A 20,154-nucleotide genomic window follows, 5' to 3' on the forward strand; every position below is an offset into this window, starting at 1 on the left:
GAGAATAATTATCCTTTGTAGGGTTTATGCCCTTAACCAAGAGAGATTTGGGTTTTTCAAATCAGAAATTCCTCAGGGCGGGATGTGAGCTGAGCACCAGGCACGCACAAGCAGGAGATCATCGCACGGAGACTTACCAGCAGCGACAAATCGCACCGCTGCTCACCTTCTGTCTGCCCCAAAATGAACCAATCTACACACTCCAACCCGGAATCCCCACCTCACTCACAAAAGACAGACATGGGCCGGGCAGCGTCCTCTGGACCCCGGGAAAGCCAAAGGCAGCAAGTGGTTTAATTCCGACCGGGGTCTAGGCTAGCGTTTCCACGGAAGTCTGGCGTCAACATGGCGTCATCTGCCACAATCTCTGACTGAGATTCTTTGCGCTTTTCTGTTCTCTGTGTTAATTACACACAGAAGGTTTCTCCCTCAGCTCTGATGAACATAACCGCATGGCCAAGCTCCCCCAGCACACTGAGCTGCTCGGTGAACATACAGTTTCCATGATCCCGCAGGCCGCTGTTTGGTAAAAGCCCAATCAGAGAAACCCGGGCTGCCCACGGCAGGCAGGAGGGACGCCGGCTGGCCTGCGAGCAGTCTCTTCTCCTCAGACGGGGGCAGGCGGCCTGGCTTCGCATCAGGGTCTTAGGACCGCCTAACTTGGTTGTCACTGGAGAATTTAGCCCAAACTCACAGGACTCAGGGACAGGTTAATTTCCAACACATATCGCAGGCCAGGAGGCTGCCTTTAAAAGAATGGGAACTCCCCTCACGAACCATTACGGTGCTTTCCAAACAGCGAGACTAAGCCCCAGCATCACCAGGGAATGAATGCAAAATGTGGTTTTCCATAGCAAGCGTTTAGAAAAAAAGGTGGCTCGTGGGGCACCTGCGTGGCTCTGTCAGTTGAGCGTCTGACTCTGGCTCAGGTCATGGTCTCGTGGTTTGGGAGTTCAAGCCCCGGCGTCAGGCTTTCTGCTGTCAGTGGGGAGCCTGCTTTGGATCCTCTGCCCCCCTCTTTCTTCCCCTACACCCCACTTGCACTCTCTCTCAAAAATAAACCCTTAAAAAAATAAAAGAAAAAAAAGGTGCCTTTTACCAGATGCAGAATACAAATTTTGTCTTCTTACAAAAGCCCTGAAAAAATCAGGAAAACATGAGCAAGCTGCAATCGAGAGGGGCAGCTGGCCCACGTCGGCCTGGTCGGAAGTTCAAGCTGGAAATGCCGGGAGGTGGGACCCAAGGCAGACATAAACAGGGTAAGCCCATCTGAGGTCAGAGCATCACCGTTAATGAGGACAGACCCCAGCACGTCACACAGCCCCAACCAGCGCATCTCAACTAATGGGTCCCAATCCCACTTTTGGGGATCCACAGGTTTGCCGTACAGAGTTTTACATCTTGAGTTTCCCTATGATGCTAACATTCCAGAAATGATACGATTATGTTCTATAGCATCTGAAGGCTCTAAAAAAAAAACAACTATTCCATCATCTCTGTTCCAGTTCTATGGTATAGCAGACTCCTCAGAGATCAAGTAGTGACACCAAGGGACGGCCACTTGCCCCAAGGTGCTGCACAGACATGTTCCCAGCCATGTGACCAGAGACGAGTGGGGGGCACGGAGCTGGCCCCCAGTCACACGGACGCCACACGCGGCAAAGGAAGGAGTGTGCTCCAGGCCAACGCGAGCAAAGCTTCGGTTTTAAAACAACATCAGTATCTGTTGTGCTGACAGTTTTAAATTGTGATGATTTTGTAAGTGCTTGACACGTCAACAAACATCTTTCAATTCCTGTTCACTTTTATAAGAGATATAAGAATAAGAAATGTATACCTAATTTTTTAAGTTAGCTCACACTTAAAGTTATTTTCATATTAGTATGACTTAAGTCAGCAGCAGTGGGAGTCTGAGAATTTTCCCTTGCATCCATTACCCGCTGAAGCAACGGTGACAGGCTGATTTGGTTCTGGAAGATTCTGTGAGCTGCAGAGAAAATTACTCTCTGCTTGGATCGAAAGGTGGAAGGTAGAAAGCCACGCAGGCCTGCATTTATTTGCAAACCTCAGCTCAACAGCGCTCATCGGCTGACCCGCTGTCTTGAAGCCCTTTCGGAAGTGCACAGCGCCTCAGCTCGTGCGGCTCGGGGAACAACACCTGGGCCCCGGTGTGTCAACGATGGCCACGCACTTCGCCTGCCAACCTCGGAGGAGGGGGAGGAGGAAGTGCTGGGCGGAGCGCCCACGTGAACAGTACTTACACAAAGAAGGGCATCAGTTGCACCAGGGTCTCCTTCTTGGGGCTGGCGGCAAACTCGGGGGCCACCTGGATGACCTTATTCATGACGCTGCGCAGGTAGTTCTGCAGCTGCTTCCTCCGCTCCTCCACAAACTTGGCATCCTGAGAAAACAGACACACAGGGCCGCTCAGGCGCTCACTCTTTCCTCTTCCGAAAACCACCCATAGAAGATACAGCGGCCGGTCATCACCACCCAGACGGCCGAAGTCGACCTGAGCGATTGTCGCGAGCAAACGGTGTATGTAAGGCTTCCCACGTGCGATCCTGTTGAATCAACAGGGAAGACGCTTGTGATATTATTACTAAGAGGGGGACAACAGATCCATGAAACCACCTACAGTGTGTTCCCATGAATAAATGAAGTCTTAGCAACTGTGTCTGTTGTTTACAGAGGACCTACAATGTGCCAAGGCGGTGAAGGGGCCAGGGGACCTAACAGTGAGCAAAGCCGGTCACTGCTGTGTTGCTGGTGGAGGTCACAGGCCAGTGTAGGACTCACAGATAAATGCAGGCACCACACAGGTCCAAGCTGCTTCCCAGAGACAGTGTTTGATTTACCATCATAGGAAGTTTCTAAAATATGAATCAGTCATCACTATTTAAGAAAGATTTTACTGATGGGGCACTTGGGTGGCTCAGCTGGTTCAGTGTCTGATTCCTGATTTCGGCCTGGGTCATGATCTCATGGTTTGTGAGATCAAGCCCCAAGTCAGGCTCTGTGCTGACACGTGTCTGCTCGGCATTCTCTCTCCCTCTCTCTGCTCCTCCCCCAATGGCACGTGCACATTCTCTCTCTCTCCAAATAAATAAGCACACACACACACAAAAAAAGATTAAAAAAAGAAAGAAGAAAGATTGTATTGAGAAGTTCCATTTTCCCTTGAAAAACCAGGATACTGGGCAGCACGGGACCATGCCAGGCTGGGGGCTGTGCAGCATGGCTCGGGAGGCAGGCACAGGGCCCCAGGTCTATGCAGTCTCTACCCTCGGTGTTGTGGGGCTCTGTCCTCTGACCCTCCACCGTCGTGTCTGCTTGGCCCTCGGCGGCGGGGCTGGTGGCCCAAGCATGCCTGCCAAGAACTACAACTGGGTGACAGTCTGCCATCCCAGGGTTGAAATCCTTAACGATATTGAAGCAAGGGGTCCCAGAGATTGTGTGGCCTGTCCTGCTCATGCGGATCTGCACCGGGGGGCCGTGGCTCATCACAAAGAAACCCTGGCCAGCGTGGGGGGCAGGAGACTCCTTCTCTGTGAGAGTGATGCCCTTCCTAGATGGAAGAACCACATGAGGTGAGTAAGGGAAGGGGAGAGAGAGGGCAGGGGGAGGAATGAGGTCATCCTACCTCACAAGAACATGAGAAGAGAGGGGACTACTCTCACGTGACAAATGAGGACGTGGCAGCCTCAGAGGGTCTGGGTGAATTGTGCACAAGGTCTCACAGATGGAGCATGGCCCTCAGCCCCGCCCTCTGTCCTGTGCCAGCATGGAGGTGACCTCAAACAGGGGCTCTGTCAACAGTCAGCTGAATGAGGCCGTGCCCAGAGGCACCCGACCCCGGTATGTGCCTGGATCTCGGGAGAAGAGTCCCCACAAGGCCCTGCCAAGGACCTGAGCACGGCAGGGGGATTCTTTTCGTGCTGCCCGATTTGGCAAACGAAAACACAGGATGCCTGGCGATATCTGAGTTTCAGATAAACAACGCGTAATTTTTCAGTATTCATAACTCAATATTCAATAATTCATGATTCAATAATTTTTCAGTATTCAACTCTATGCCACACAATAAAACCTTCCCGTGCAACATTTGGGAGACGCTGGAACTAAGAAATTACTGTTTATCTGAGATTCATATTTCGCCGGGCATCCTGGATTTCACCCTGCAGCCCTTCCAGGACACGGGGTGGGAGGAAAGGTCACAGAGCTTCTGCGGCTGGCAGGCTCCCCGGATCCCTTCCGGGTCACAGCAAGGGGTTCCTGCCCAGGGCCACCCCTGCGAGCTGCCTCAGCACGGCCCTCCTCTAGAGGGTGAGAGCACTAAGGGCTGCCAAAGCCACTCTGAGTCCCGGCCCAGCGCGGCCCCAGACAGGGGCTCCGGGCTCCCACTGCCTGGTGGGAGGCGCGCTGGGCCAGAGAGCAGTGGTCGGTCACGGCACAAGCTGCAGCCACTTGTGCTGCGTTCCTGGTCTGATGGCCAGGTGCTGCTCTATGGTTTCTGAGTTTCGACCCATCGTTAGGCACTGAGATGCTCCTTCTGGGGAAGGGGGTTCACGTGGCCACGTAGTGCCAAACGGAGTCCATTGGGCCTAAGTTCTAAGGGGCGCGAGAAGCCCACAGGCCCGCCTGAGAGGCTGTCGGAGGACCACCAAGGAGCCTGTGAGCCCCAGAAGTCTCTCCGTTTTTGCAGCAGGGAATACTCAACACCCTCTCAAGCAATAAGGGGAGATGGGGGAAGGCTCCCCACTCTGCCTATGGGGCTGGGCTGGGCAACAGGATCCTAGGGAGGCCAGAACGCTCAAAATGAAGGTGGGAGGAAGCTACCCAGGGGTGGAAAGTGTCTATTTTCCCTGGTCTCAGTGCCTCTTCTCACCAAGGTCCCAGGGACAGAAGTGACGTGGTGGAAAGATGATCACCCTGGAAGAATCCCAAATCCTTCCAAGAACTCATTGCTCCAGAGCGCGGGCCCTGGAACCCTAACCAGCCCCTGAAAAAACCTGACGTGGCAGCACCGAACTTGACATGTGGGCAAGTTTTACCTGAGCCATTCAGAGCAAGCGCGGGTATTTGCGGGATCTTTACTCACGCTGTGCGCTGAGCTCTTTTCTTGGGCCGCACGCTCCCATCTGACGCTGGAGACGGAGGCTCAGAAAGAATAAGGCACATGCCCGAGGGCTCAGAATTGGGAGACAGATGGGCAGGGTCCCAGGTCTCCAACCAGCGCACAGTCAGAGCCACCCCCAATCCAGAAGACATTCTCCAATTTATAGAAGAGAAACCTACGGGTCCTGCAAACCACGGGCTTCCCTAAGACAGAACTCAGTTCAGAGAAATTCCACCTGGGGTCAGCTCTGGCTGAAGCCATGTATCGTGCAGAGGGAAGGAAGCCTGTCACCTCAACGCTGGTGCCCGACTGCCAACCTCTACCAGGGACATCGCTTCCCTCGGGTCTCAATCCGCTTCATGAGTCCTCGCCCGTGATTTTGGCAGAGCTCCGTGGGGCAGGGAAGAGGGCAGAACCATTCACGAAAGACTGTTTTTCCCGTGACTGTCCTTTCATTTTTACTTTTTTTTTTTTTAATTCTGGAAATCGCATAAAGCAGAGCAAATGGCACCACAAATCCCCACAACCCTTTATCTAATAAAGTCTTAGCCCTTTTCCGCGTTTGCCTCACCGTTGCTTTGGGTGAAGGTACCTTACAGAAAATGATAACCACCGTGATACTTCACCACTAAGGGCTTTGGTACGATTTCAGAGCTAAGCAGTCCTGCCCTCGTTGGCTGGAAGCACACCCAGCATGTCTGCCGGCCCACTCTCCCTGGTCCCCTGGCCTCCGTGGGCCCCTAGAAAACCATCCACGAGACCGCACTGCAGGATGATCACATCAGATGGCAGTCCCTCAGGAGGGGAGGGTGACCCACACTGCCATCTACGGTCAGGTGGCTAAACCAGTGGGAGCCTCAGGCTTCCCATCCATAAAATGGCGGCAAGGATGGGCCCACCTCATTCAGGACAACCCAGGCTAAGCCCCTGGTAATCAGCATCTTCTGGAGGCTGTGACTGATGCCGATCCACCAGCAACTTCTCTGTGCATGAGGTGATGACCCATGCTCCTGATGCTTTAGGCCTTTCCCAAGCCGTCCTCTTGGCCTGGAATACCTTGACATTTAAGTCTCTACTCTTGAGCCCCCACCACGGAGAGACCCTCCAGGATACCCCTGCTAACGATGTCCTGTTCTCTGTTCTTCGAGGTCCTCACCACTGCTTCATCATGTGCCTCTAGCTTCCCCACCTTCCTTGAACGATCTACGTCCCAGGGAGGCAGGGCCATTACCTGTCTGGTTCCCCCCAGTATCACAGAGCCCAATGCAGTGCCTGGAGATCATGAGAGGCCCCATAAGCATTCACTGGAAGATAATAGAATAAACACAGGGGATGAATTCAGGGGAGGAGAAGCAGGCCACCAGGCAGAGTGGTTGGAAAGCTGTTGCCAAGTCCAAGGAGAGAGGACAAAGACCCCAGAGGGGGAGTGGTATGGAGGAAAGGAGGCTAGTCTCCAAATGCCCTCAGGCAGGGAGAAGACAGAAGGCCGGGAGCTAGTTCTTCAGAGACTCCACTTGTCACACGGGGGCGCCCTGGAGGAGATCACTGTCCTGTCAGAGCCTGTCCCCACAGGGTCGGTCCAGTGCTTAAGGGGACAGGACAGATTTCCATTCGTTGGTTGGGCTCCTGGGGCTGCAGTGTGAGAAGTGAAGGGAGGGGATGGAAGCCAGCTCAAGGAACCTGCCAGACTCCTCTGGGGGCCCCCTCTTGAGCTGTGGTGGCCCTGCTATTGTTTTGTGACCCTAGAGCCATTAGCAGTGCTGGGGCTCAGTCCTCGCCTCCGCCTCCGAAAAGAACACTCAGGGCTATCTTACTATGAGCATTTGCCTTCCTCCAGAAAGGTTAATTTCATTTTGAGTTTCGAGAAGACAAGGACACCGTCACATCAAGAGCAGCAATTTTAAAAATGATGGCACACTGTAAACAAGACAATAAGCCACGCTTCCTAGAGCAAACGCTCGGTCCCCCCAGCCCCTCCACTTTCTGGCATGGTCTTCCCTGGGCTGGCCTTCTCAGCCAAATGCCCCCCCACCCCCTGAGGGGACCTGCCCTGGGGCCACCCTTCCTGGGAGCTGCCTGCCAGGTGGCCAGGGGTGACTGTGCATTTCCAGAGTCCGTTTTTATTTTCATCTAAGAATGTCATGGCATTTTATAAAATAAATTGGAGGTCTGGTCCCATCAGGAGGAGTGAGCAGCTCAGGCCTTGTTGAGAAGCAGCTACTCCAGAGTCAGCTGATCTGACACTGTGTCACTGGCTGGAGAACTCCGCAACACTGATTAGACTCCCAAGGTGCCCAGCATGAGGATCCTCTGGCTAGGAGAGTCCCTCCCAGGCCCAATTCTGAGGGGACTGGCTCACCCAGCCCATTTCTTCTTCCTGGGAACAATGAAGACGAGATTCCCAGTGTCCTTGTGGCGAGGTGGGAGCCACGGACCGGGCCTGGTGGAGGCCACGTGAGGCAACCACATCCAGGGCTTGCCACAGAAAGGCAAGTGCCCTGCAACACTCCCCCTCTCTCGTCTTCCTCTGGGAGTGCGGAGGCCACGCGGGCAAGTGGCAGAACCACCTGCAGGAAGGAGGCCACCGGAGCCACCCTCTCTGCACCAGGTGTGCCCTGAATGAGAGATTAACTTCGCTGCCAAAGCCACAGAGTTCCAGATTTGCACCACGTGCCGGGAGAGGTGCTCGGGCCAATTCTGCGGATTCACGCATGACACGCTCACTGGTGTTCGGGGTATGCCTGCCTTTGTCCGAGGCGGTGTGCCTCGAAAGAATGTGCGCCGGTTACCACACGGGGCCCCTGCCCTCAAGGAGCTTCGAGGCTCCCGGGGAAGGAGACCAGGAGCAGGCAAATGAATACATCCCAGTGAGTGTTCCGGGAGAGATGGGTGTGGGCTGGACAGGAGGAAAGAAGACTGGCCCGGGTGGTGGGGATGGGGGTGGTGGTGGTTACCACTCCCCCGGGGAGCACCTCTTCCATAGGCGCTTTAATCCACAGAGGCCCTCGGAGACGGCACTTTGGAGAGAGGAGGAGGAGGCAGAGGGCGAAGTCGGCACCTACGCGCTCACAACTCCTGCGCCTGCTTCCTGGGCCCGTGCACATCCGTCTGCTCTCAGGCTGGGGGACAGAAAGGTGCCGGTCAGGGAACAGCCAGGGCGGGCCAAGGGCTGCAGCGGGACAGAGCCCAGATGCAGGAACAAGGTGGGGAGCCGGCAGGGGCGGGCCAGGAGGTCAAGTTAGAGAACGTGGACTCTACCCTCAGGACCATGGGTGTTTCCAAGCAAGAGAGTGACCATCAGCTACTCCTTCCCTGAGACAGAAAAGCAATTCTGACTCTCCAGACTTGACGAGCTCTGTTTGGTCTCTGTCATTGGGTTGTATCTCAGGAGTACTGAAAACCTGCCTTTCTCCTTTCACGTATGGGTCAGCCGGGAGGTGCAGACGCCGCCGATGGAGGCCGCAGGCCCAGGCCCGCCCTCCTGGGACATGGGGACAGGCCTCAGCGCCCCCGGCAGCAGGCACAGCTCGCGGGCTGCAAAGCAGCAAGCTCTGCTGTGTTCCGGGTGTGATGCCTGAGCACTTGTTTCCAGGGAGACTGTTATGCAATCGCTAATTGGGAAGTGAGGAGAGAAAATTCACGCAATTGCCACTTTCAACACTTTCCATGGAGGCAACCGAGAGCAATGAATTGTCGCACACGATGGACCCCCGTACAGCTTCCTGAACGCCACCGAGCCCCTTGTGTAAGCCTCTGACCGGGTATCTTTAGCGAAGCTACAGGAAGCATCTCTACTTGATTAACTCAGGGAAACAATAAGGGTGCAAACTTGGAAAAGGTAACTGTGCTTCTCATCTTTACGCTGAGAACGGGCTCCAAGCGGCCATTGTAGGGGGTGGGGGGTGTCCCGAGGATCACACCGGGGCTGAACAGCCGAATGAGTGACCTGGCTGGTTCAAACAGGCCTCGCTTACGCTGTTTCCCAGGTGCTCCTGCACTGGAATGCAGAAGCAAAGAGGGGACGGAGAAGGCTTCATCTGGAGAGTTTGGGCAGGGGAGGGAGAGGAAGCCTGCGATGTGTCTCTAAGGTGTCCCCGGGGAGGACTCCGTGCCCTCAGTCTCCACAGACACCCACAAATTCAGGAGTCAGAGTCACTGCCCTTCTGAAGGGACAAGGGGAGCAACGTCCTGGTGATTATAATTACTTCACCCCAGCAGCTCAAGCCCAGCATCAATCACCGAGCAAGTAGTCAGTGATGGGCCAGGAAGGACAGAGCAATCCAAGAGACAGACGTAACCCTACGGACGTCACAGTCTCCCTCTCCGACAGCCCACGGCCAGCAGATGCTCTACACATCGTTCACACATCCAAGCAGCCGGCAGGCACCAGACACTGGACTCCCTTCGCCAGCCGCGCTCCCTAGACACCAGGCTGCACCAGGGCCTGTGGGGAGAAGATGCCAGAAGAGGCCACCATGAGAGCTCCCCGAGAGATGCAACCTAGAATCCCTTGGTTCTTCTAATGTTTCCAGGAGGCCGATAGGCCCAGCGCTGAGCTGGGGGCCCACGAGACTCATGACAAGTCACAGCACCAGCGCTCGGGCCCAGTGGTGGGCAACAGGCAGGCATTTCATTAACAAAACTCTGTGGCAAAACAGAAGAGCTTCTAGGGGAAGGTGGTGTTTCCTTCTAGCCAGCCTGGTGTGGGAGAGGGTTTGGGAAGCAGAAGGCACTCTGGGCCTTGGTCTGGGGAGGTGAGTGGAATTTCCATAGATGGAGGCAGGAGGGAGGCCCAGGGATGAGGGCCCAGGGGTGAGGGGAGCCTCCCGAGGGGGAGACAGGGGGGAGGCCCAGGGGCGAGGGCCCAGGGGTGAGGGGAGCCTCCCGAGGGGGAGGCAGGGGGGAGGCCCAGGGGCAAGAGCCCAGGGGTGAGGGGAGCCTCCCGAGGGGGAGGGAGGGGGGAGGCCCAGGGACCAGGGGAGCCTCCCGAGGGGGAGGGAGGAGGGAGACCGGAGGATGAGGGTCTGGAGTAGGTGGCAAGCAGGACTGAGGAAGCTGGGTGGAGGCGTGGACAGACTGAAGCAGGGCTGGAGCTGGGCTGTGGGGAGAGTCCCAGGTTAAGGCCGGAAGTCACTGAGGTGTGAAGGAGACAACAGGTGCACATGGGGGCTGGGGAACTCGGCAGGGGAGAGGAAGGTGGGGACGGTTTGATGCTCCCACCTCACAGGGACCACTCTGAGAGCTTTCCATCAATTTACCCCTTACTCCTGGCTGCCTCCTGTGGGGCTGGGACCACCACCCCACCTCACGGCTGGGGAGACGGAGGCACAGAGAGATGAACGCCTGCTAGGCTCACAAAGAGTCCGGGCGGAGCTGGGATTTGAACCTGGATGGGGGTGGGGGGGGGGCTGCGGAGCACACCCACCAGGTCATGTGGCCCCAGAGTGCCTCTTGAGTCCGGTGGGCTGAGAATGGGCTGGTCGTGGAACATCAAGGGCAGACCCTAAACCCCTCTCGGCCTCCAGGATAAACGTCCCAGTGACTGGGCAGAGGTGCTTCGGCATCCAGTGCAAGGAGTCACCTCAAGCTCCGCTCCCATCCACTTCCTGGGCAGAAACCTCCAGGGGCTTCCCGGGGCCTCCGAGGTCAACCTCAAGGTCCCTCTCATGGCACCAAAGGCCCTTTGTCACCCAGCTGCCATGGGCCTGTCGGCCGCCCCCTCTCACCTGGGCAGGGCTCTGGTCCCACACCCAGGAAGAGGCTGTCGCCTCCCAACTCAAGCTCCGTTGTCTAACGTAAGCGCTTCCCCCAACCCCCTGGGACAGCTGGTTGCCGCCTTTTGGCCACAGACCCCGGACCCAAGCGCACGGTGGCCTCACGTCACTCCACACGGAAGTCTCTCCTGTCGGCCAGGAGCTTCTCCAGGACACGGACTGGTTTGCTCACTGACGTCTCCGTCTGCAGTACCGAGCACCAGGCATGGCTCTTGGCAGACGAGGGGCCAGAGCGCCTCCTGCCCCACCCAACGCCCCCCATCTAGAATATCCCCACATCCTCATTGCGGCACCAAGGCCACCAGGCCCCAGCTCCTCCCATCTTCCTGGGTCCCATGTCCGCCCACTCCCCTCACTACTGGGGAACCGTGCGACTCCGCCCACTCTCATTACTGGGGAACCTCCCAGAACACACCAAGCCTGCTTCTGTCTCTGAGCCTTTGTACTTGCTGCTTCCGTCTGGATGCCCTCCATCCAGATACCTGCATGGCTCCTGTCAGCGTCTCCCCATCTCTTCCCAAAGTCCCTTATGCTCAAGTAAGAGGCCCTCTCATCCACTCTGGCGCCTTCCCTACCCCTTTATTTTTGTGCGGTGATGACAATAATGTCTCCGGTGCCTGGTGACAGTATCTGGCCTCCAGCAGGTGCCTGGTAAGTGTGGACTGACCAGACTCTGCTGAGCCTTTTGGTGCATGTGCCGCTCCCTCCAAGGCCCCCTCGGCTCCTCTCCGGCTGCACAGTTAGGCACGGAGAAGCTAAGGAGTCGGCCTGAGCTCACGGAGCTAGTGGGTGAGCGGTCTGGAAGTGGCACGCAGGCCCAGGTCACGGCTCGGTGCAGAGCCCACACCACAACCACTGAGCTGGGGCTTCAGTTCCCCGCAGCGGTGCCGCCAGAGTCCCCGCTAACATGCACTTCTGCTCCCGGAAGGGTAAGCCGTTCTCAACTGTCAGGTGACGGCCACGAATGAGACCAGGGCCCCTAGGTTACCTGGAAGAGCAGACTCCTGGGGCCCCGGTGGGGACGTCACCGGATGCAAACTGCACCTGCCCTTAGAGGGGTCCCAGGCTCTACTATCGCAGGCTTCTGGGTTGCCTTGTGGGTGAGCGCTGGTCTACCTCTTGTCCAGCCTGCATTTCCCCATGGATCTGTTCTGCACACCCAGGCGGTTCCCAGAGAAGCCTCCTCCGACCCACCGCCCATCCCTTTCCCACCACGTCTTCCCACGGCATGGAGCGGGCGTGAGCTCTAGAGGTGAGTGCGGGGCAAACCCTCCAAGCTCACGGGCATGAAAAACTAGTGACTAGAACTCTCCATTATGAGGTGACACCAGAGAGACCAGTGTCTTCACCTCAAGCCTGGGGTGACAACCTATCTCAGCTCCTTGTCTCATGCAGCTGAGGCTCCTTGTGCTTTGGGGCAGGTGAGGGGTCACACGCTGGGCACCCGGGTCCTGGTCTCACGCTGCCCCCCATGTTGTGCACGTCCCTGGGAATGCCGGGTCCCTTCTGAGCCTCAGCTTCCTCACGTGCGAAGGGAGCGGACAGGTCCAGGACCCGGCATCCTCCTTCCCGGGCAGAGGGGAGAGACGTTACTCGCCGCACCCAAAGGCGAAAAGCAGTACTGGGATCTGGACGGAGAAGGAGTGTCAGGTCTGAGACAGGGAGCTCGCAGAGCCTGCTGGACTGCTGAGCCTCTGCGCAGGTGGTAACGGACGACCTCCAAGGTGATCTCGCTTCCGTAGGAAACACGGAAGGCTGGAACTGAGAATCTGGACCCTAATGTCTGCACTCGTTCAACTGCCCTCAACCGCCTCCCCCTATTTGGTGAAGCACCTGGGTGTGGGGAAGGCAAAGGAACCATGAACCCTGCCTGTCTAACGAGTAAGAGGGCTTCCACGACCTAAAAACATCTGCACAGCAGAAGCACACAGAGTAACAGCAAGCATAGTAATATCGCACACAGGAGTACTTACTGCGTGACGTGTTTTAAGTGCTTTGTACCTAACTATCAAGCAGAGTTTCCTCAAAATGAGTTTCCGAGGTAGGTCCTACCATGAGCCCATCTCACAAATGAGGAATCAGAGGTGCGGGGGGCAGAAGGGCCATGCCCAAGCTCTGGGATCCGGTGAATCACACAGGTGGAGTGCGAACCAGGTCGTCTGACCCCATCAAAAGCGCATGCTGACACCCCCATGGAAAGGCCAAGGGGCTGCGGACAGCCGGAATGCCCCCCCCCCCCCCCCCGTATCTGAATCAGGACTTTCCGCACGACGCGCAGGCAGATTTAAGACTCTGTCGGCGGCCCAAGGCTGTGTTCTGACGGTCTCGGGGTGAAATATTGCCTGTGGTGGCAAGAAAAGGGCAGACTCAAGAGGACTCTTGGACCCGGATCCTGTCCACGCTTCGTTCAGGGAAAAGGCCACAGGCTTGGCACCCTCGCTCCTCCCCTTGGTCCCAGAGCCCCTCCTCCTCCTGCTCACACCGCTGAGCACGCTGTGTTGAGCCCCACGGGTGATGAGACCTAACTAAACGGGGGAGGCAGATCGGACCCCCGGGGCTGGCATACAGTGGGTACAGCACGGCGGCTGGCCATCAGCACTCACCCGCTATCGGTGGACTTCGCCGAACGTCAGAACAGAAAGCACACCCTGACCCCGCCTGCATTGAAGGCGTACCCACGCCAGACGCCGACTGCACGTTCAGGAAACAAAGCGATTCGCTCTTTCGGAAAAGCAACAGAAAACCCACACAGGCCCGAGCTACGTGTACACCCTCCTCCCAGAAGCTTCTGAGAGCGACAGAAAGAGCAATACTTAGGACACGGTTTACTGTGAGCTTCCTGTGTGCCACCCCTAGTTGAAGTGCCTCCTTGCATTATCTCACTGCAAGGGTTTTAGGAACTGGCTACTCATACCCCCATTTGGCAGATGAGGAAACTGAGGCTCTAAGAGATTAAGCGCCTTCTCTACAGTGAGGGGTTGGTGGGGGAACAGAGCTGGGCTCAGCTCACAGCCGCGATACTCTCCTGCCTCTCAGCATCAATGGATTCCCAACTGCAGGGGACCTACAGCTTTACTAAAGACAGAAATCCAAAAGAAACTAGTCCTATAGTTCGCACAGAGGGAACCAAATACCGTCATTCTACACACTCCCCCGGCCCCGACTCCACACAGTGAGAAGTGGCTGTGGCTGGATGAATTCTCACCTTTGTATCAACAGAACCCCCGTCTGTGGGAAGGGACGATTAGGTGCACAGGCTTCGCCGCTGCCTCTTTTGCTGGAGACGGGTTGGGTATGGCGGCCTGTCTCGCCCCTCCCGCGCCACCTGCCCAATCCCCGTGCCACACAGGAGCGGCATCTCTTACCCCCTCCACGGTGCCGGGCACAGGCTGGGCCCTCGGCAGGACACGACAAATGATCTCCTGGCAGGCCAGGAGCAGGCTCCGCTGCAGCTAAGCACGATTTTTCTCCGTCACTGACTTTGCAGGCGAGGGACAGTGCGGGCCCAGCAGCTGGGGACAGGGGAAAGGCTGGTTTGTGCATTTAATAGGAAGAACTCAGAAAGGAGAGAAGGGTGTTGCCCACAGACGAAAATCTCTTCCAGAACCACAAACTCGGCAGAACTGTGGGTGACACGAGCCACAGGACCGGCGACGGGGACGGGGCCAGCTGGGAAGGGGTACCACTCCTGTGATCCCGGAAACTTGGCCTGGCATAAACTCGGGCCCACTGTTGCCGGATCGCCGAGATTTTTACGTGAAACTTCAGATTTCAAAAAGTTAAAAAATTATAAAAATACTTAAAGAGTAGGCAGAGCAAACAAAACACAAAGAGCACGCCACACAAAGCCACTGGTGTGAGACAGACGAGCCCGTCAGAGGCTCCTGAACTCAGGACGCTCTCCTCAAATTCACGATAGCCAGCCCCAGGACCTGGGATTCTTTCGGGAAAGTCGCATCATGTGCCCACCAGAGCCACTCAGAGGCGGGCTCAGCTCCTACCACTGTTTAGCCGAGTAATCGTGGCCAAGTCACTAGCTGTCCCTGGGCCCCAGCTTCTCCAGCTGCACGATGCAGATATGGAGAATGCCAGACTCGGAGAATCGCTGCGTGACCGAGTGAGATCATGCCACAGGGGAAGTGAGACGTGGCTGACGCTCCCCCCAAGATACAATCACCACTTACAGGAGCAAAGTGTAGGTAGAGGCAGCCCTGTAAATGGAGCTGAGATAGAATGCTGAGTACGCCAAGTAAAGGAACAGAGACTGACACGCAACACCCGTGAAGGCAAATAGAAAAACACAGCAACTGCAACACAGTCTAGAAGGAAACCAACATGTCTGCAGCCACAGCCAAACCCGCTGGAGCAGCCGCTGGCGGCAGGCAGGGAGGAGAACGGGAGGCGGATGGGCTAAGAGAGGAGAAACACAGAGCTGGGGGCCTCCAGGTGACCAGCGGGGTCAGGTTATTGGAGCTGTAGAACAGCATTCACTTGCTTTTTTCTGTACCCGAGGTAAGGAGGAAACAGAAAGGAGAGCGGCAGTATTTTCCTGCCCGCGCCCGTTTACGGCCAGGCCCTGCCTCCATCAGACCCCAAGTCCCCAGCAGGATCTGGGGTGCACGTGTGTTCCGCCCTGAAAAAGCTCCGAGTCTGACGACTGCAGACACGGAGACCGAGCCGTGACAGTCCAGCTGGAGATTCGGAGTGCTCTCCCGTAGTTTATGTTCCAGCCTTGCCTGCGGGCCCCATGGGGCCCCGCTCTCCTCCTGTCCACAGTCCTCCATGCAGCCCTCGGGCATAGATGGCACACAGAGCCGCTCCCTCGTGACAGACAGGCCGGTCCCTTCACGAGGCCCCAGACCATTTCACAGTCTGGTGGCTACAAGTGTGATGGTCGCACGGGGTCTGGTTTGGAGATTCTCAGAGGTTTTAAGAGCAGGGACAGCGGCATTATGGGGGACCATCTCTGCCTTAATTGCAGCCTCTATGATGACTATCAATTCTTAACTGCTCGTGCCACAGGCTGGGAGAGAGGCATAATGAAGGCAAAATCTCTCAATTCTCAGATCAGTTGGCCACTGACTCAAACGCCTGGAGATCATGGTGCAGACCAAAGAAAATACATCTGCAAGCCATCCAGAAACAACAGAAAAAAAAATCGATAGGTCATCAAAAAGAGACCCCTGCAAGGCTGGTTCCATGGCCCTCACCCCGCCGGTGGCCATCAAGCTGGGCTTCTGAGAGGGGCTGGTTCCAGGCTTCTGCAGGCCGAGCGCCTTTCTGGAGAAAGGCTCCAGACACCCTGGGAAGGGTTGGGGCCTGGCTCACCCACCGCAGCAGGCCTGGGGCTGTAACAGGGCCCTTGACCGTAACTGCTACAGACTCGACAGCAAGCACACCCACCTGAGGCCAGGTGTTCAGAATATGGCATTGCATTAACCCTCAAAAACACACTTCTGTGGTTGTGTGTGTGGGTGGGGGGTGTCTCTATTTTAGGGCGCTGAGACAGAGAGAGGAATTAACTTGTCTATGCTCACGCTAGAATGGTCCTCCCAACTTCCAGGCCCAGCCACTCTGCTGTCCCACACCATCCGCTTTCTCGAGAGGAGACGTTTCCAAAAATTCCATCCAGTTCACAAAGCCTGTGCATTGGGCCTGCTACCAAGCTGGGCACTGGAGGGGTGGGAGAGGTAGAGGGCAACAGCCTCACCTTTGAGGACATTTGAGTTTCATGCAAACCTGATCTGTGTTTCTCCACGATGCTTCTGATACCACATGGGGAGGGGTTTTTCCTCTTTTTTTTTTTTTTTTTTTTTCCACACCAGCAATCAATTCTCCAGCTTTCCAGACACTAACTGGTCGTCTAATGATTCAACTCCCTTCTGACGCTAACGGCCTGAAGTCTGCATGGGACCACACGGGTTAAGGGCTCTGTCCCGAGTCTGCCTTCACTTCTGATGCCAATCGCAAGTCCCAGGCTCCCGTACTTCTGACCAACTGGCTACACATCAAGGATTCCCATAATTCATTCCTCGGGTTCAATAATTAGCTATAATGGCTCACAGAACTCAGGAAACCAATTTACTTAACATCACCCGTTTATTATAAAGCATACAGCTCAAAAACAGCCAAATGGGAGAGAAGCATAAGGCAAGGTACTGATGAGGAGGAGAGGTGTGGACTGTCCCTGCGTCCCCTGGGGGCACCGCCCACCCAGGTCCTCAATGTGTTCACCCACGTGAAGATCTCCCAACCTCACAGTTTAGGATTTTTAGGGAGATTCCAGTACATGGGCACAACTGATTAAATCACCGACCGCTGGGGATTGACTTAATCTCCAGCCTTCTCCCTCCTCAGAGGTCAGGGGTCGGGGCTGAACGTTCTAACCCTCTAATCATGTCTTGGCCCTTCTGGAGGCCAGCCCCATTCCGCAGGCTTCTAGGGGTCCCAGCCGCCACTCATCTCATTAGCCTCAGGAGATCCCCATGGTCTTAGAAGCTCTTGGGTCAGGACCCAAGACTGAGTCCAACACTGTATCGAAAGATTCTCCCCTCACCCCATCAGAAAATTGGAAGGATTTTAGGAGCCCTGTGCCAGGAACCAGGGACAAAGACTAAACATATATTTCTTATCATATCACAATATCAAAAAAACCAAATGGGGAAGATAAACCAGGAAGGATAAAGGGATTATTTTCGAGTTTTACTTGGGAGTTTTATTTACCTTGGACAAGGACCCTGGAGTTTTCTTTTAAGAAGTAAAAATAAAATCAGAGTCAGATATGGACTCAACCTAGCTAGTCAAGACACGCCCCAGCTGGAGGTCTTCGCTCCTTTCTCTGTAAGAGAGTGGCAGCTGTCATCGTGCCTGACTCAACCAACATGATGTGCCAAGCAGGTGCTAGGAGCTGGGGCACGCTAGTGCATGAGACTGTAGCGTAGGAAGCTGGTACACACAAAATACCTCTCTGCTCTATACGCTCTGCAGGGAGTTTGGGGTCAGGAGAGCAGCTCTAGCCAATGGGCAGCAAGCAGAAGGGACATACACCGGCTGGTGGGGTCCTAGGTCAGGGATGCTGTGTCTCTCCCGTTTCTCTGTCGGGCATGCTGCAGAGACCTGGGGGCACTGCGGCCCCTTCCTCTTGCTTCTCTCAAACCTCCTCCAAAAGACGCTCCCCTCCAACCTCAAATAACCTGCTAATGCCAAGACAGCCATTGCCAACCCCACTGCCAGAGGGGGCCACCGAGGCACAGACCTGCCTGACAGCCAAGACTGAATGCAGGCTCCTCGACCTCGTCCCTTGAAACCAAAGGGACTTCTGACGTTCACGAGTCTTCCAAGGAGGTCCCTGCAGGGGCGCCTGGCTGGCTCAGTCGGTGGGGTGTGTGACTCTTGATCTCGGGGTAGTGAGCTCGAGCCCCACGATGGGTGTAGAGATCACTTTACAAAAATCATTTCCAAGGAGGTTCCTGCAGAGCTCCCTAGAAGTGTCCTGGGTGGGGGCTTTAACTGGGAGTTGAGGGGAGGGTCTAATTCAACAAAGCAGCTCCCCTTCCTCTGTTTAAACTACTGAAGGTGGTGACAAGAGCAGCCATTTACTGAGAGCTGATTGGGTGTGAGAATCAGTGTTAACACAGTTTTTCCACTTGTTTAATCCTACCTTTGGTGGTGGACACTATTATTAAACCCATTTTACAGATGAGGAAATCGAGGAAAACCCATTTTACATTGAGGTGAAAACCTTATCTAAGGTCAAACATCCTTTCAACGACAGGAACCGCAAGTCAAACCCGGGCCCCTCTGGCTTCAGAATCCACGTACCAAACCATGCCCTCTGGTCCCGTGAGGGTGCCAATGCCAAAACTAAGGGAGTTAAAAATGAAATGGTGGTGCCCACACCACCTCTTACAGAAAAGGAACTGAAAGCCCAGCGTGGTTTTTCCTCCCAATCCGCAGCCTGGAACTCCTTGCACGAGATCGCACTGAATACACCTCAGGTGCTGAGTCAGCGGACGTCCAAGGAGCCACTCTACGAAAAGAACTTTTACTGCAGTCAGCAAGCGAGTAGGTGATGCAAACCAACTTTGAAAAATTCAAGCCATTTAATGAAAAGACGCAAACCTCAAAGCTGGGCCCAGTGATATTCCGAGTCTACTCAGGGCCCTTGTATAAACCATTTGCTGACCACAAACGTCAGACAACAAGGTCAACAAGGAACAAACTCAAAGTCTGGGGTTGAAAGTCGTGGCGGCAGCTAGCCCTACCCCAGCAAATTCGTGCGGAGAAATGGAGGAGGCAGAGGGCTCGATTCTACACTGGTCATCGCTCACACCTGGGACGAGGGGGCCAAGTGTCACCTGCTCTGCACAGTAAAGATTCTTCTCTGACTGCAAACAGCAGCTATCATCTACTGAGGGCTTGCTCTGTGCCATACGCTGTGCTCAACTCTGTGATTTGCCGGTAAAGAAACTGAGCTGGTGGTGGTTAGATCACCCGGGTTGGAATCCCGACTCTACCACTTACTGGATCTGTAGCCTTGGAAGAGGTGCTTGGTTTTATCATCTTTAAAAGAGGGATAACAACAGTAGCCGCAGTGCCTGCACAGAGTAAGTGCTCCGTCTGTTATTACCATCGCTGTTATCACTTTGCCAGGGCATTTCTATCTCAAAATAACATGTGGGTTTAGTACAATCATCATCTCTACTAGCTGATGAGCGCATGAGACGTGGCGTTCACTATTTCACAGCTTTGTCAGACAATAGAAGGCAAAACTGAAGATTAGAAGGAACAGACATGTGTTGTATGAAGGAGAAGCTTCAGGAGCGGCACCCGAGGAAGGCGGAATGCGGTTTCAGTGAATGCACTGTTTGTTTGGGGGCGGGAAGGGGGGGTGGTGTGGAATCAGCCTAGGCTGTCTGGGCAGGGAGATCCCACCTCCCCAGCTAAGCCTTCACTACCTCCATTCACTGACCAGAGTTGACATTCCCAAACCCACCCTACCTTAAATCCCTAATGGGCTGCCTTTGGTAAATAGAAGATTCCACAATCTCACTTCTGTATCCTAAGATGCCACAGACCTCAGGGATTTCTCTTCATGTCTTCTTTTATGGAGGAAGCAAGTGGACAAGAGCCTTTTAAACCCTGGATCCAGTGCCTCCATATCCCTTTAGGTGCCTTTACTGAAGCCTCGATTTTAAGATATTAGGACCGACAGTTTCTTCTTTTTGCCTGCCCAGCAGCCATCCCCTCCATGCCACTGGT

The 20,154-nt window shown here is 55.2% G+C and overlaps 1 protein-coding gene across 3 annotated transcripts in view; it reads right to left on the reverse strand.

Moving 5' to 3' along the window:
* The window catches only part of SNX29 (sorting nexin 29), a 493,450-nt gene that overhangs the window by 40,042 nt on the left and 433,254 nt on the right, over positions 1-20,154 (reverse strand). For all 3 annotated transcript variants that reach the window (XM_045460338.1, XM_045460340.1, XM_045460339.1), the window contains one exon: positions 2,262-2,401. In XM_045460338.1, the coding sequence (XP_045316294.1) occupies positions 2,262-2,401 (140 nt within the window). The remainder of the gene's footprint in view (positions 1-2,261; positions 2,402-20,154) is intronic.

Source organism: Leopardus geoffroyi, chromosome E3, assembly GCF_018350155.1.
Source record: "Leopardus geoffroyi isolate Oge1 chromosome E3, O.geoffroyi_Oge1_pat1.0, whole genome shotgun sequence".
Lineage (NCBI taxonomy): Eukaryota > Metazoa > Chordata > Mammalia > Carnivora > Felidae > Leopardus > Leopardus geoffroyi.